General features: G+C 45.0%; 1 protein-coding gene across 3 annotated transcripts in view; it reads left to right on the top strand.

Annotated features, from left to right (window-relative positions):
* The window catches only part of LOC105021561 (testis-expressed protein 2), a 45,112-nt gene that overhangs the window by 8,961 nt on the left and 20,400 nt on the right, over window positions 1-15,751 (top strand). For all 3 annotated transcript variants that reach the window (XM_020049818.3, XM_034294118.1, XM_010889326.4), the window contains one exon: window positions 14,093-15,656. In XM_020049818.3, the coding sequence (XP_019905377.2) occupies window positions 14,118-15,656 (1,539 nt within the window). In that variant the 5' untranslated portion in view covers window positions 14,093-14,117. The remainder of the gene's footprint in view (window positions 1-14,092; window positions 15,657-15,751) is intronic.

Genomic DNA, 15,751 nt, shown 5'->3' with positions numbered 1-15,751 from the left:
AACGACGCTCATGTACACCGTACACAGTGGTTACTTAATGGTTGACAACGACACGTAACGACGCTCATGTACACCGTACACAGTGGTTACTTAATGGTTGACAACGACACGTAACGACGCTCATGTACACCGTACACAGTGGTTACTTAATGGTTGACAACGACATATGTAACGATGCTCATGTACACCGTACACAGTGGTTACTTAATGGTTGACAACGACACGTAACGACGCTCATGTACACCGTACACAGTGGTTACTTAATGGTTGACAACGACACGTAACGACGCTCATGTACACCGTACACAGTGGTTACTTAATGGTTGACAACGACATATGTAATGACGCTCATGTACACCGTACACAGTGGTTACTTAATGGTTGACAACGACACGTAACGACGCTCATGTACACCGTACACAGTGGTTACTTAATGGTTGACAACGACACGTAACGACGCTCATGTACACCGTACACAGTGGTTACTTAATGGTTGACAACGACACGTAACGACGCTCATGTACACCGTACACAGTGGTTACTTAATGGTTGACAACGACATGTAACGGTGGAGGGCCAGGTGTCTGGTCTCCAGTGTCCTCCCTTGTATATTTTAGCAGTCCTGCTTTGCGAGTGAGATGCATTTGGCTGAGTTAGGCATTGGTACTTAGATGTTTCCGAGCCGTAATAATGGAGTTAGAATGTGTACCTGTGAGCTCTTCACTGTTAATCGGGTGCTGCAGGTGGTAACCCCGACCCTGTAGTTCATCTTCACGATCGCTACGTCAGATTGACTACACTGACAGCAAAACGTGAGTGAGGCTAGCTCTCTGTTCCCCCCCCCCACCCTAATCCACTCGCTCTCTTTTTTTTATTATTCCCTGCCTGTGCTGTCGATGGCATTAGCACAACAGCCTTTTCCTACCCAGCGGACCCGCGCCCACCATTTCAACATAATTGGAAAAGATTATTACTCCAATTTCTTTTCATTCTGCTCCCCCCCCCCGGTTATAGGACGACAGGGGCCCGTCTTGGAGTTTAATGGGAATTTGCAGTGTGTTACATCATGTAAGCCCTCAAAAGCAACACAGAGTGCGATTTACAGGGACCAAGTGAGACTGCTACAAACATGTTTCGACATAACCCCCCCCCCCGCCCCACGTTCCCAACACCTTCAGGTACTGTTATCTTAAATGCCCAGTTAAATTGCCTGTTCAAAGGCAAACCGACCCCGGCACATGGGGGAGAAGACGCTTCCACCAGCAACCGTTTTCATTACCGAGGGGAAGGTTTCAGGAAGATACTCGGCGTGTAGCTACAGTATTTGCAGAGCTGGGCCCGAATGAGTAACGGTTAGCATGTGTAAACACAGGAACCCACTATGGAGGGATTGGGGATGATACCCGTCTGGGGGAACCTGGCATAGATGTAGGGGGGCTGGGATTTCATCCTCTCTCCCACAGGCCATGGATAAGGTGTATACGGGGGTCGCCAACTAAGCGTGCTTGATGTGTAAGTACTGTGTCTTTTGTTCTTTTGGCCCGGGGCCTTCCAGGCACATCACAACGCAATGCTGACCTGATGCCTAGCTGCCGCCACAATGTGTGTCAATTTATTTTTGCTGTGGGTATTGACAACTAGCCATAGCTTAAGTGAAGTTATTTTTTGCAGTAATAGAATCAAGATAATGTTGTGAAATTCATATAGGGACTACTTTTGTTTTGCCTCGATATTCAGTAAAAAGTAAAGGACACAGTAAAAAAAAAACGCTCATTTTCTTACCACAGCTTCCCAAACCATGGTATATTTTGTTAGCCATTTGGAATAGCAGTGTTTTTGACATTTCAGAAGGCCTAAGAGGGGGCTGTGTTTGACTATGGCAGCTGACATTCTCTGTCAGATGGCAGCGGAGAAACAAGATGACTTGGCCCCTCTCCTGACAAATAAGCATATAATTTATTAACCATTTAATGACATAAAACCCATTTCATGTCAGAAAGGGTTCTTTAACACTGTGGTGATGTTCGGGAACAACCATCCTGGTCTTTGCCTTGAAACTGTTTTCTTTTTATGCCATGAGATCCAAAAAGGTTCCTGTAATTTTGTAATGCTCATCACATTGTGAAGGCCTTTGTAATTTATGCCTGTATAAGAAAAGCGCTATACCAATGCTATTTGTTGTTATAATTCTCATCACTACTTCAGAGGTGTGTGGCTGTCAGTCCCTAGGCGATAGCCTATGTGTGAGGCTTACGATCACAATGGCGTCACTGAAAACAGTTTCCTGTGGACTCCACATATGGTGAGGTGTAATTGACTATTTGTTTTGGTTAGCCCGGGGTAAAAACCCTTCTGTAGAAATAGTGTCGCTCTGGGCAGTTTTTTAATCAGGTCATTTTATTATGTGTTAACTACCGTGTTAACGCTTCCCCTTGGGGTTGAAGCACAGTTGGGGCATCGAATGTGTCATGCTGGGGTTTTCCCTGGACACTCCCTCTGATGCTACTGAGGAAACCCTAGGCAGCTCAGACTGGTTCATTGGAGTTATAGATATCCTTACTGACCCAAAATAAAAATGCACTCAGATCTGTGTACCCACAGATGAGGAACATTCTTGTAGATGCTAATAACAAATACATGTTATTTTTGAGAAGCTGAACCGTGGTGAAAAAAAGAGGATTTGTCCCAGCTTAACTGAACTTGGTAATGAGCACTCTGGTGCCTGACATTTCCTCCCAACTAAGCTTTCAGGGCTGGTGACCTCTGACCTCAACACAATAAATTGGCCTCCGTTTAACCCATAAAAAGGTTGCGATGTCAAGGAGGATCAATATTACTCATCCTTTTGCCAGCATGGATGTTCACGTGCAACAGCAACTGTTGCTTTCCATAATGCATAACAGGGAATGACAACAAATGAGCGATAAAACAACAGATAATCGGATATTCAATAATGATGGATCATTACTTAACCGGCAGTTAAAGCGTCAAGCTACATTAGCAAATCAGGTAGCCAGTAATTATCCCGATTTAACAGCCCCATCTACCTTTCTAGGAATGATGACCTTGTTTTTAAGGTGACCCGCTGTTGAGTAAACACTTTACCTGATGACGACATCAGGAATGAATATAGAATAAACAAATATGTGTAACGACGTTCCGTTCCGCCCTCTGGTATCTCCTTTTATAGCCATAAAAGAACAATCACATTAGCATCTGCTTAGCTTTCACGACTTAGCCGCTAAGTTTTCTGGCTTGTCAATGTCCAGCCGTAAGGGAAATAGGCCCTGCAGAGTTTGACACACTGAACTTGAATGCATTCCCTAGCAAACGACCATGATTGAACCACTTCTACTAGGAGTCGCTAGAGCGTAACGTGCCAAGGCACCCATCTACCCCTGACAGTCTTTTTTATTTTTCTTCAATTTATGCCAGGGTATACAAAGGCACAAATTACAAAACATTGGCTTTACCAATTGTAATGTGTGAATATCGGCATTGGACAACAGTTTTCTAGTTGGTGCATCCCTAGTCACAATTCAGTTATTTTCTTAACCAATGATTTGTGTTCAAACTGGGACTAGTCACGCAGAAGGAGATTTCAGATGAAAGATCATGTTACCAGGGTGCTCCGTAGCCAATCTGTTATCCAATTGGTTGGTTTTAATTTATCCCGTGCACAAATGTAGTTCTATAAAAGTGCATGTGGGATGTCTGATAGTAGGCTGGTCATTATATGAACTGCCCTCCAGAGCTTCTACAGTTCCAAATGTAGTTTTTCTTCATCTCTCACACACACTGTCAGCCATGTTCTATTTTTGTTGCCAATCATACATTTCCAATTTCTTTATAAAAGCTCTATATAATCCTAAACAACACGCCTCGTAATGAACAAGCCTCTGATTATGTAGTAGCATCCATGTTGTATCAGTAGTTTTTGAAAAACATGTATTCCGGTTAACTGAATACTATTCAGATAATGCAGACGTGTCCAATGCACATCCCTAATTTGAGCTTGGTCTTGAAGCCATTGGAGTGGAGGAGTCATGTAACATGGAAGACCTTTGAAAGGTGGAACACTACGAGGGCTGTAGCGTTTTTGCTAAGTTGCAGGGGTTACAGGAGTACAGATGTGACATGACAAGTGCCTCAATTAGGACCTGTGCTGTGCCACCTGTGGGGAAAGGTCTTCCTATGATGCTGAAGAGCACAAACCTCCAGGCACGAGTCTCCGCCTCAGTGTTTGCTGAGAATGGCAGGGCGTTGTCCCGGGACACAACAAGGTTATTTGCGCTCTGGGAGTGGGAGACCACAAAGATATCAACTTTGGATGGAAGAATGGTGGGTTGAGGTTTAGCTTCAGATTATGGGCTAACATCAAAGCTGGGATATAGAGGGTTGCACAAAGACTATTGGATGACTTTGTTTGTTGCGAAAAGTGGAGAAGGTCTAGAACAAAGCCTCGGTGGACACCAATAATGAATGTGGTGCCAGACCCTAATCTTCTCCAACCCTCCTGGTAAGGGTTCGAACCAGGGCCTGAGATGCATTGTGCCGCAAGTTTCACTGCCAAAGAAAGCAGATAGAACTAGTCAAAAGGAAAGGAAGTCTGCTTTGGATGAGCAGAAAACTCCCATAGGCATGAGGTTAGCAGTCTCAGTTGAGTGACCCATCTTAAAGCCTGACTGGTTTGGTGTTTTGGGAAGAATTGATAAAAGGGTTAGCGTAAAAAGTTATCAATTAATCGTCTCATCCATCATCAGTAACCTGGGAAGTGGAATATTGAGTGCCCAAGGAGAACCCAATTACACAGTGGTCGAATAAGTGTCATGCCATTACCAAAAGGCCAGTATATTTATTGTTTTAACTATTTTTCTTCCAAAATATTGTCTAGTATCAACAAATCAGGTATATTTTTGTGGCCTAAAATCTCAACCTTGCTAGTAGTAATCAAGAATATCAGCAATAAGGAAATGTTGACAGTTAAATGTGGGTGTCTTTTTTTTTTTCTTATGTAATATAATTATTACATGTATGGTCAGGATGGTGTTAAAACTGGTTTTTCACCCAGAAATGCCACCCTGATGTTGTACTGCGATGGAGACCACCTGGTTAGAAATTAGTTGGAATGGGAGGTTTGCAGCATGAATGTGTGGCCGAACAATCTCTGGGGGTTGCGTCATACTATTGAGTAAGCTCCAACCAAAATCCCTTAGGAATGTCTCCAGCACCTTGATTTGAATCCATGCCCCAAATACCTCAGGCTCCAATAGAGGCAAAAGGAAGTCCTACCCCATTGTTTAAGTCTCCCTCTGTCAACACTACATGCTGACCACCAACCCTCTATAGGTCTAAATGATAACTATATTATGAGCCTCCCTCTGTCAACACTACATACTGAACACCGGCCTTGTGTCGGCCTACATGATAACTATACTACGTGTCTCCCTCTGTCAACACTACATACTGAACACCGGCCTTGTGTCGGCCTACATGATAACTATACTACGTGTCTCCCTCTGTCAACACTACATACTGAACACCGGCCTTGTGTCGGCCTACATGATAACTATACTACGTGTCTCTCTCTGTCAACACTACATACTGAACATTGACCATGTGTTGGCCTATATGATAACTATACTACGTGTCTCCCTCTGTCAACACTACATACTGAACATTGACCATGTGTTGGCCTACATGATAACTATACTACGTGTCTCCCTCTGTCAACACTACATACTGAACACCGGCCTTGTGTCGGCCTAGATGATAACTATACTACGTGTCTCCCTCTGTCAACACTACATACTGAACACCGGCCTTGTGTCAGCCTATATGATAACTATACTACGTGTCTCCCTCTGTCAACACTACATACTGAACATTGGCCTTGTGTCAGCCTATATGATAACTATACTACATGTCTCCCTCTGTCAACACTACATACTGAACACCGGCCTTGAGTCGGCCTACATGATAACTATACTACGTGTCTCCCTCTGTCAACACTACATACTGAACATTGGCCTTGTGTCGGCCTGCATGATAACTATACTACGTGTCTCCCTCTGTCAACACTACGTATGTGTTTTCTGGTGGGAGTGATGCTCTGAACTGTCTTGAGTTCAGAGCCTAGGATCTAATGAGGCCCCATTACTGCAGTAATTAGCCTCTGCATCATCCGATGGCTCTGTTTCACACTGGGCTCCGTTGTCCTCTTAGGGGAGGAGGAACTACTTCAAAGTTCATGCTCGTACTGTTGAGACACTGGAGGACACACACCAACACACACGAACATACAGTGGGGAGAACAAGTATTTGATACACTGCAGATTTTGCTTACTCTACATACTTACAAAGCATGTAGAGGTCTGTAATTGTCATCATAGGTACATCTCAACTGTGAGAGATCCAGAAAATCACATTATGATTTTTTAATAATTAATTTGCATTTTATTGCATGACAACTATTTGATCACCTACCAACCAGTAAGAACTCCGGTTCTCACAGACCTGTTAAGAAGCCCTCCTGTTCTCCAATCATTACATGTATTAACTGCACCTGTTTGAACTTGTTACCTGTATAAAAAACACCTGTCCACACACTCAATCAAACAGACTCCAACCTCTCCACAATGGCCAAGACCAGAGAGCTTTGTAAGGACATTAGAGATAAAATTGTAGACCTGCACAAGGCTGGGATGGGCTACAGGACAATAGGCAAGGAGCTTGGTGAGAAGGCAAGAACTGTTGGCGCAATTATTAGAAAATGGAAGAAGTTCAAGATGACGGTCAATCTCCCTTGGTTTGGGGCTCCATGCAAGATCTCACCTCGTGGGGCATCAATGATCATGAGGAAGGTGAGGGATCAGCCCAGAACTACATGGCAGGACTTGGTCAATGACCTGAAGAGACCACAGTCTCCAAGAAAACCATTAGTAACACACTACAACGTCATGGATTAAAATCCTGCAGCGCACGCAAGGTCCCACTGCTCAAGTCAGCGCATGTCTAGGCCCATCTGAAGTTTGCCAATGACCATCTGGATGATCCAGAGGAGGAATGGGAGAAGGTCATGTGGTCTGATGAGACAAAAATAGAGCTTCTTGGTCTAAACTCTACTTGCTGTGTTTGAAAGAAGAAAAAGGATGAGTACAACCACAAGAAAACCATCCCAACCGTGAAGCATGGAGGTGGAAACATCATTCTTTGGGGATGCTTTTCTGCAAAGGGATCAGGACGACTGCACCGTATTGAGGGGAGGATGGATGGGGCCATGTATCGCGAGATGTTGGCCAAAAACCTTCTTCCCTCAGTAAGACCATTAAAGATGGTTCGTGGCTGGGTCTTCCAGCATGACAACGACCTGAAACACACAGCCAGGGCAACTAAGGAGTGGCTCCGTAAGAAGCATCTCAAGGTCCAGGAGTGGCCTAGCCAGTCTCCAGACCTGAACCCAATAGAAACTCTTTGGAGGGAGCTGATAGTCCATATTGCCCAGGGACAGCCCCTAAACCTGAAGGATCTGGAGAAGGTCTGTATGGAGGAGTGGGCCAAAATCCCTGCTGCAGTGTGTGCAAACCTGGTCAAGAACTACAGGAAACATATGATCTCTGTAATTGCAAACAAAGGTTTCTGTACCAAATATTAAGTTCTGCTTTTCTAATGTGTCAAATACCTTTGTCTTAGCAGGTTATCAAATACTTGTTCTCCCCGCTGTACATGCGCGATACGCACACTCGACATCAGACGAGCACCTGACGACGGCTGGGTCCGCGCTCACAGAACAATATCATACACAACTGCTTATTGTGTTGTCTGGTCGTGATTTATGTTAATAACGGGACAACGGTTGAGTGAGCCGTCGTGGAACAATAGAGGAAGAGGCAGACGACGGCGTGGTCGTCTAATTTCATCCCGTTAGGAGCTAGCCGTGATTCACGATGGGGAGAAATGTCCAAAACCGCACCCTACGTAGTGCATACTTTCGACCCGAGCCGCACGGGCGCTACGCGCAGTGTTCTCAGTAGGCCGCTTCCTATGTCTTATAACCAAGCCTGTAAATGGGTGTTTACGGCACCAGGCTGTAGAATGGGCTCATTGTGCCACCCAGAATCACCCTGGCTTGGCTGGCTCACCCCAGGCATGTGACAGTGGTCAAATCCAGGCTGAGTTATACACATTATGAGAAATGAGTGGGTGTTGGTCCTGCTGTGTTAAATGGAGGGTTTTGTTTTTTCAGAATTGGGTTGGGGACCCGAACAGCTTATCCATCCTACGTATGTATTTGATATGTTATGCGCTTACCATGAATGCAGCCGTGATTCTGCTTTGTGTTGGGAAACTGATTATAACAAATGACCTCACTGGAGCAGTCACATTTAGGGGTCAAACCTAACTCTGTTACATTGGCTAGGGGGCAGATGGTGTCAGTACACACTCCTACACATTCTTGCCATGCTGCACGGCCCACCCCGGCTGGTCATTCTGACGAAGATATTTCCCTAATTAAAGGATACAGATCTCATTCTGCATATTCAGGTTATTTTTGACCCGCCCTAAAATTAAAGGAGAGAAATAGTACATCAGGGTTAAAGGTAAAAATAGTGGCCATTCCTTCATTCTCTTCTATAAAACCGCATTGTCCCGCAGCTTCCCTGAGAGCCGCTTTTAGGAGGCAGATCAATCCATAGCAAACTGACAGCCCGCTAAAATCATACATTTTTAATTAGGGAATCAATGAGGTAAGGGGGCAGATCCAGGGTGAGTGTTGGACTGTCTGGATGTGAGCCGGGGGAACGGCAGGTTGGTGACGATACTGACCTCAGTGCAGCTTTTTGACCATGTATTGGGCGTGAAGGCTACATGTACGCGCACGCAGCTTGTGCACTGCATATATGCCCTGTATGCACGTCCTCCCTCTGCAGAGCCATGGTAGGTGTCCCATTTTACTAGCAAAAGACATGCTGTATGAGGGCTATCCTGATAGGGCGCTTGCTCTGTCCTCAACACTATCGTATTTCATTCTGGAGCACTGTTGGATTTATATTTTATTTCATCAAAATATCTGTGCATTTAACCTTAATGGTAAGACTTCATCACTGATTAACCATGTCTTGCTGAGTAACACAAATGAACGCCAACCAGGGATTAGACGAGAGAAAATGCATTAGGCTGTGTGGTCTTCTATCAGAGAAGCCTTTTGATGCCAACTCCTGAGGTAATCACCGCTGTACCATTTGAGTTTAATGCTTTCCAAATTGCTGTTGAAGACATCAACATGGGTTGTGAGTGGTAATGGCTTTCCTGTAAAGGTCGGGTTTCCACCCGTATTTCAACTACCACAGCTTATAGGCATCCTCTGGTGATTTTTTGATTTTCTTAGATTGTGGCTATGGGTCACATCCGAACTCTTGCGGAAGTCAATATACCGTTGTGCTCATGAGTTTGCATAACCTGGCTGAAATTGTGACATTCTGGCATTGATTAAAAAAATGACTGATTATGCAAAAAAAACTTTTATTCAAGGATAGCGATCGTATGAAGCCGTTGTTTGGCTCCTTTTTAAATCATAATGATAACAGAAATCACCCAAATGGCCCTGATCAAAAGTTTACATAACCTAGAATGTTTGGCCTTGTTAAGGTGACACACACAGGTGAAAATGGTAATTAAAAGTGAATTTCCCACCCCTGTGGCTTTTACATTGTTATTAGTGCCTGTGTATAAATAGTCAATGAGTTTGTTAGCTCTCATGTGAATGCACTGAGCAGGCTAGATACTGAGCCAAGGGGAACAGAAATTAACTGTCAAAAGACCTGCGTAACAAGGTCATGGAACTTTATAAAGATGGAAAAGGATATAAAAAGATATCCAAAGCCTTGCAAATGCCAGTCAGTACTGTTCAATCACTTATTAAGAAGTGGGAAATTCGGGGGTCTCTTGATACCAAGCCAAGGTCAGGTAGACCAAGAAAGATTGCAGCTAAAGCTGCCAGAATTGTTTGGGATACAAAGAAAAACCTGCAGGTAACCTCAGGAGAAATACAGGCTGCTCTGGGATAAGACGGTGTGGCTGTTTCAAGGAGCACGATACTTGAACTAAAATTAGCTGCATGGTCGAATTGCCAGAAAGAAGTCTTTACTGCGCCAATGGCACAAAAAAGCCTAGTTAAAATATGGTCACAACCATAAGCGCTATGTTTGGAGAGGGGTGAACAAGGCCTATAGTAAACAGAATACCATCCCCACTGTGAAGCATGGCGGTGGCATGGTGGGTGTGAGCTCTAAAGGCACAGGGAATCTTCTGAAAATTGATGGCAAGATGAATGCAGCATGTTATCAGAAAATACTGGCAGACAATTTGCATTCTTCTGCATGAAAGCTGTGCATGGGATGCTCTTGGACTTTCCAGCACAGCAATGACCCTAAGGCCAAGTTGACCCTCCAGTGGTTACAGCTGAAAAAGGTCAAGGTTCTGGAGTGGCCGTCACAGTCTCCTGACAATATCATCAAGTCACTCTGGGGGAGATCTCAAACATGCGGTTCATGCAAGACGACCAAAGACTTTACATGATCTGGAGGCATTTTGCCAAGATCAATGGTCAGCTATACCACCTGCAAGAGTTCGGGGCCTCATAGACAACTATTACAAAATACTGCATGCTGTCATTGATGCAATACACAGTATTAAGAACTTTTATGCAGACTTTTGACCAGTGGTCAGTAAAAAAAATCTTTGTTGCCATGTTTTGTTTAATGTTTGTGCCATTCTGTTATGACCTACACTTGAATTTGAATATCATAAGAAATAAAATGTTTTGCCTGCTCACTCATGTTTTCCTTACAAATGGTACATATATTACCAATTCTCCAAGGGTTTGCAAACTTTATCATATGAAAATTAAATTGCAATCAGCCATAACATTAGGACCACTTATAGGTGAAGTGAATAACACTGATTATCTTGTTATCATGACACCTGTCAGTGGGTGGGATATATTAGGCAGCAAGTGAACATTCTGTCCTCAAAGTTGATGTGTTAGAAGCAGGTCAAATAGGTAAGCTTAAGAATCTGAGCAACTTTAACAAGGGCCAAATTGTGATAGCTAGATGACTGGGCCAGAGCATCTCCAAAACTGCAGCCCTTGTGGGGTGTTCCCCGTCTGCCGTGGTCAGTACCTATCAAAAGGGGTCCAAGGAAGGAAAAGCGGTGAACTGGCATTATGTTGAATTTGCTTTTAATTTGTCACCCATCTGTACTTGGTCTCAACCCATTGTAATGTGATCATAACAGGTTTTGCTTCAGTAAATTCTACATCCCCTAAACCAGAGAAATTGGGGCTTATTGCAATCATGTTTTAAATTAACACCAGAGTTGCACTAAAGCAAACCATTAAATTATAAAAAGGTTTTAAAGCTTCAGATAACGAAAGGGCAATATTCCAGAACAACAGTGATGTATGCCAGAGGTTGTAATTGACATTATTCACATACAGTATTTAAAATATTGCAGGTGTGTTGAATGACAACTTTGTTCGGCGGATGCATTTGGAGTTTTGTAAGCCAAATGCCTGGGTCTTCGTGCAGTAGGACTGTTCTACCTATAGGCCAAATGAAGGCTGTTCTTCAGTTCCCTAGTCCAATTTCCCTGAATGTCTTTTTCTTGCTTGCCATTATTTCCCCAACAAAGTGTTGCTGTTGGTTAGTGACACAACCCGTCACAAGACGAGCCTGTGCTGGATGTAGTCATGTGTGGGCTTGGTGATCATCTGGGTGTCCTTTTGTCATCCTGAACAAGGGTCACAATGAACCAGTGAGACACCGCTCATAAATGTCAACCTCTTTCATGTTGTTCGGTTAATTCCTAGAATTGCAGTAAGTGAATTTGGCCTAGATTGAGACATTCTCATTTCGTTCCCTCATGCTTGATGTCAAAGTGTTTGTTTGCGTTCTGTGGCAATAAGGGAGAGTACAAGCCTTAGCACTTCCTTTTGTTTCTATTTCTGTCCACAAACGATTAGGCCTCAAAGAAGCTCCTCTTTCTCCTTTGAAATTGTAAAGGATTTATCTTGAAATAATGTCTGACATTTTCTGTAGTGCTCTGAGGGGCGTGTGAGTGAAAGACAAACTGCAAGAAGTAGGAGGGAGGACATTCCAAACTTTACAAATCAGCCCCTGCAATAAATCAGTCCCCCCTAGGAAACAGGCTTATTTTTAATTTTTTTAAGAGTACAGTTGGGGCTGCTTTAAGGTTTAGGCATTTTGGGTTAGGGTTAGATTCAGTTCAGGCATAAAGATTAGGTTAAGGGTTTGGTTTAAGATTTGGTGGTGGTTGGTGTTGTGTCTGGTGATGTCACAAGTGGGGCTGTCATCACTAAGGGATGTGTGATAGCCAGTGACCACTTGGGAAAGCTGAAGCAAAACAAGGATCGAGACACAGCCCAGCATTCTGTCAGCTTTTTATCAAATGCTCTCTGGGAATGGCAAATGTTCTGACTCAGTCTTACTCACATAACCTGGGGTGGAGTCATATTGCAGACTGTTATGAAATCGATTTGGTTCTTTTTATAGAGATTGTCTTGTGATTGCACCCATTTTTCATTGCCATGGCCATCTGGACTTCATAATAGCCACCTCAAGGTGGAGAAAAGGCATTTTACTAATGGGTGGTATTTATTCTTCAGCCAGTCTTTTCTGCCGATTGCTCAGCATGGTGGCCCTCCTAGTTGAGGAGCTGTGTTTCCTGTGAAAACTGTTACACCTATTGAAGGAATTAATGTAGCCCTGTTAAGAGTAGGCCTATTTCCTGTCTGCCCATTGTTAAATGGAATTGCCATAGCTCAACTGCCGTCTAATTGCTATTGTTAGCAATGATACATAAAAGAAAAACTCAACACAATTCTGCAGCCAGCATATTTCGGTGCTATTTTCCGTTCTATATCGTCTGAAGGGCAGCTCTGTAGTCCTACCAGGTCTAGTCTAAAACATTCAGAAGCCATATTGCCACCAGAACACAGGATTCTCTGGATAAAAAAAAAATGTGTACCCAGGTTAAGTGTCTCAGACTCCTGGTGAAGAGGATGTCCAGTCCTTTGTGGGTGTCCAGCCTGTCTGTTTGACCCCTTCCACCTTACTTGCAGTATTCTTTATTTTTCCTCACCTGTTTCTCTGTGAGACATTTCCATAACCACAAATGGTACATAGTTAATGCATTCCATAAAAGACAACAACATTTTATAAACCTTAAAATATCTATGGTAGGGGTTTTCAAATCTCGCCCTTGAAGCCAGTTCCACTCCATTTCTTTCATTGCAACCCCCTAATCAGAGATCAACCTGGGACAACTAATTGGTGCAATTCATGATCTGGTAGAAGAAAATCAGCAGGCTCTGGCCCTCGTAGGGTAAGATTTGAATACCCCAGCCATACAGGATGTACAGCTGAGAAAGCACACAGCCTTTGGAAGGAGCGTTAATGTTAGTATTGCGCTTATTCGACAACCGTTAAACCGCCTTGACCTGCGGTTTCATAATACTAAGAAAATCTAGGATCAACAGCGCTAGGCCTTCAGCGTGTCTGGAGAAATGTTGACACCTTGTACATTTATCAGTATATAGTGTCTGTTGACAGGATCATCTCTGGAAGACATCCAATTGCTCTATCAAACAAGGACAAGTGCGAGTACACAAAAAATGACTAGTAGCATGGTCTGTATAATATGGCTTTGCAAAATGAAACAAAACATTTCCAGTACATGTTCTGATGCAATAGAGTATCGTTTAGCGCACAAGGTCATTCCCATCTGGCCAATTATGTGTAAAACTAATCTTACCAACCTCGATCCTCCAAACATGATATAGACCAATTAATGGTCCCCCAGGGTGAAATGCCCCTTGAAACCCATTCTTTGTTCTTGGCTGCGGTTTTGGCAGTTTGAGAATGATAGAGTTTGGGCAGATGTGGGTCTTACCATGTTCCCCTGTAAGTGTTCATATTTGGGGAGAGCATAAACCTCCACTATCTGTAGTCAAAAGTTCTTATAGTATTGTTACAGCATAGGAATGTGACCTTTGCATCTCCCTCCCCAGGCTGTGACCCAGCGGGAGCACTGCGATGACCAGCCGGCGCTCCATCAGCCATGCAGACAAAGCCAAAGCTCCTCCCCCGTCGGCATCACGGCCACCAGCCGTGCCCAAGCTCCACGTCCAAGGGTCACTATCCCGGGAGTCCATCACTATCCACTTCTCGGCCCTGGGCAAAGAGGAGGAAGAGGAGGAGGAAAATCTCTATGGGATGGCCGTCTCTTCTCCTCCCAATGTTAAAGAGGACCCGGGTGTCGTGACGGCCCTTGAGGCCAGCGAGGAGCTCATCCTCGAGGGAGCAGGGATGGACCCTGAGGCCGAGGCTGCAGTTCTGTCCGTGTCAACCTCAACGGAGAGGAAAAGTTCCTTCGCCTTAGCCCCTGAACAGAAGAGTTTAGCTACTCCCAGCGCTTTCACCTCTAGCACGCCCTTCTCAGCTCTTTCTTCCTCCACTACCTCCAAGTTGAGTGACAAACCTTTCTTCGGCTTGGTCAAGTCTTTATCCTCAGACATTGTGGAACCTTCTGAGATCGTCTCCGTGTCCACAGCCGCCCCTGCTTCTGTGCGCCACCGCCACCTGATGAAGACCCTGGTCAAGTCACTTTCCTCCGACACTTCCCAGGACTCCGCCTCGCCATACCGTGGCTCGGACTCCCGCCTCAACCTGCACCTTTTCAAGCAGTTCACTCAGTGCCGCATACCGGTGGGGGTCGTTTCCGGCGGTGACTCAAAGACCGCCCCATCCTCACCGCTCACCTCCCCAGACAGCCGCAATTTCAAGGCGTCCGTGGAGGCCAGCATCGAAGACACCAAGCGGCGTTTCTCTGAAGCCATCTATGAGCCTCTACAGTTATTCAACAAGATCATGGGAGACGAGAGTGGAGGCGTCGGAAGTAGTCCGTTCAGGACCAAAGCGCTCTCATCCAGTGCTTCAGAGCTCACCAACCTTGCCTCCTTCAACAGCGTCCAACCAGAGAGCAACAACAACAGCTACACCATCAAGGAGGAAGACGCCGATTGCGACTGGGAGTCTGATGAAACTGCCACATCCGCCGGCTCGCCAAACCCCTCCGCCGAAACCAGTCGTACCAGAAGTCCCAAAATGTACTCCTCTATTTCCGCCTCTCTCGGCCTGGACAAGTGCTCCATGTCGGCCCTGGCCAAACTGGAGGAAGATGACTTTTGCATCCTGTCTAGTGAGGACTTTGAGGAAACCGAGGAAGATAGTGTGGAGCGAATGGACCACTCGGGCGGCCGTGTCAGACGGCCGCCCAGCGGCAGCACGGAGCTCTGCAGCGGGGACGAGTCCGAGGAAGGTGTCCCCTCACCAAGCGTTCCGCACTATACCTTAATATTCCTCACAGTACTGGTCTATGGATTCTTTGTGTTGCCTCTTCCCACCTACGTCAGTGGAATGTTCACCGGAGTGGCCCTGGGGTTCATGTTGGCTGTAGCTGTGGTGTGGTTGGCTGGACCCAAACCATCTGGCCACAGCCTTAGACATCCCAGACGCCACGGGGAGTTGTGGAGCCCTGCTAGGTTGGACATCAAGGAGCCAGGCATCTTCAAGGTGAGGAGCTACATTCAGGGTTTGTGTTAGCGAGGTGGATGAGAAATGCTAAATGTTTAGTCTTGGTCTCTTTGTTAATTACATGATGTTCTAAC

The sequence above is a fragment of the Esox lucius genome, chromosome 9 (genome assembly GCF_011004845.1).
Source record: "Esox lucius isolate fEsoLuc1 chromosome 9, fEsoLuc1.pri, whole genome shotgun sequence".
Classification (NCBI taxonomy): Eukaryota; Metazoa; Chordata; class Actinopteri; order Esociformes; family Esocidae; genus Esox; species Esox lucius.
Note: the sequence above shows the minus strand (reverse complement) of the source record. Positions and strands in the feature narration are given on the sequence as shown.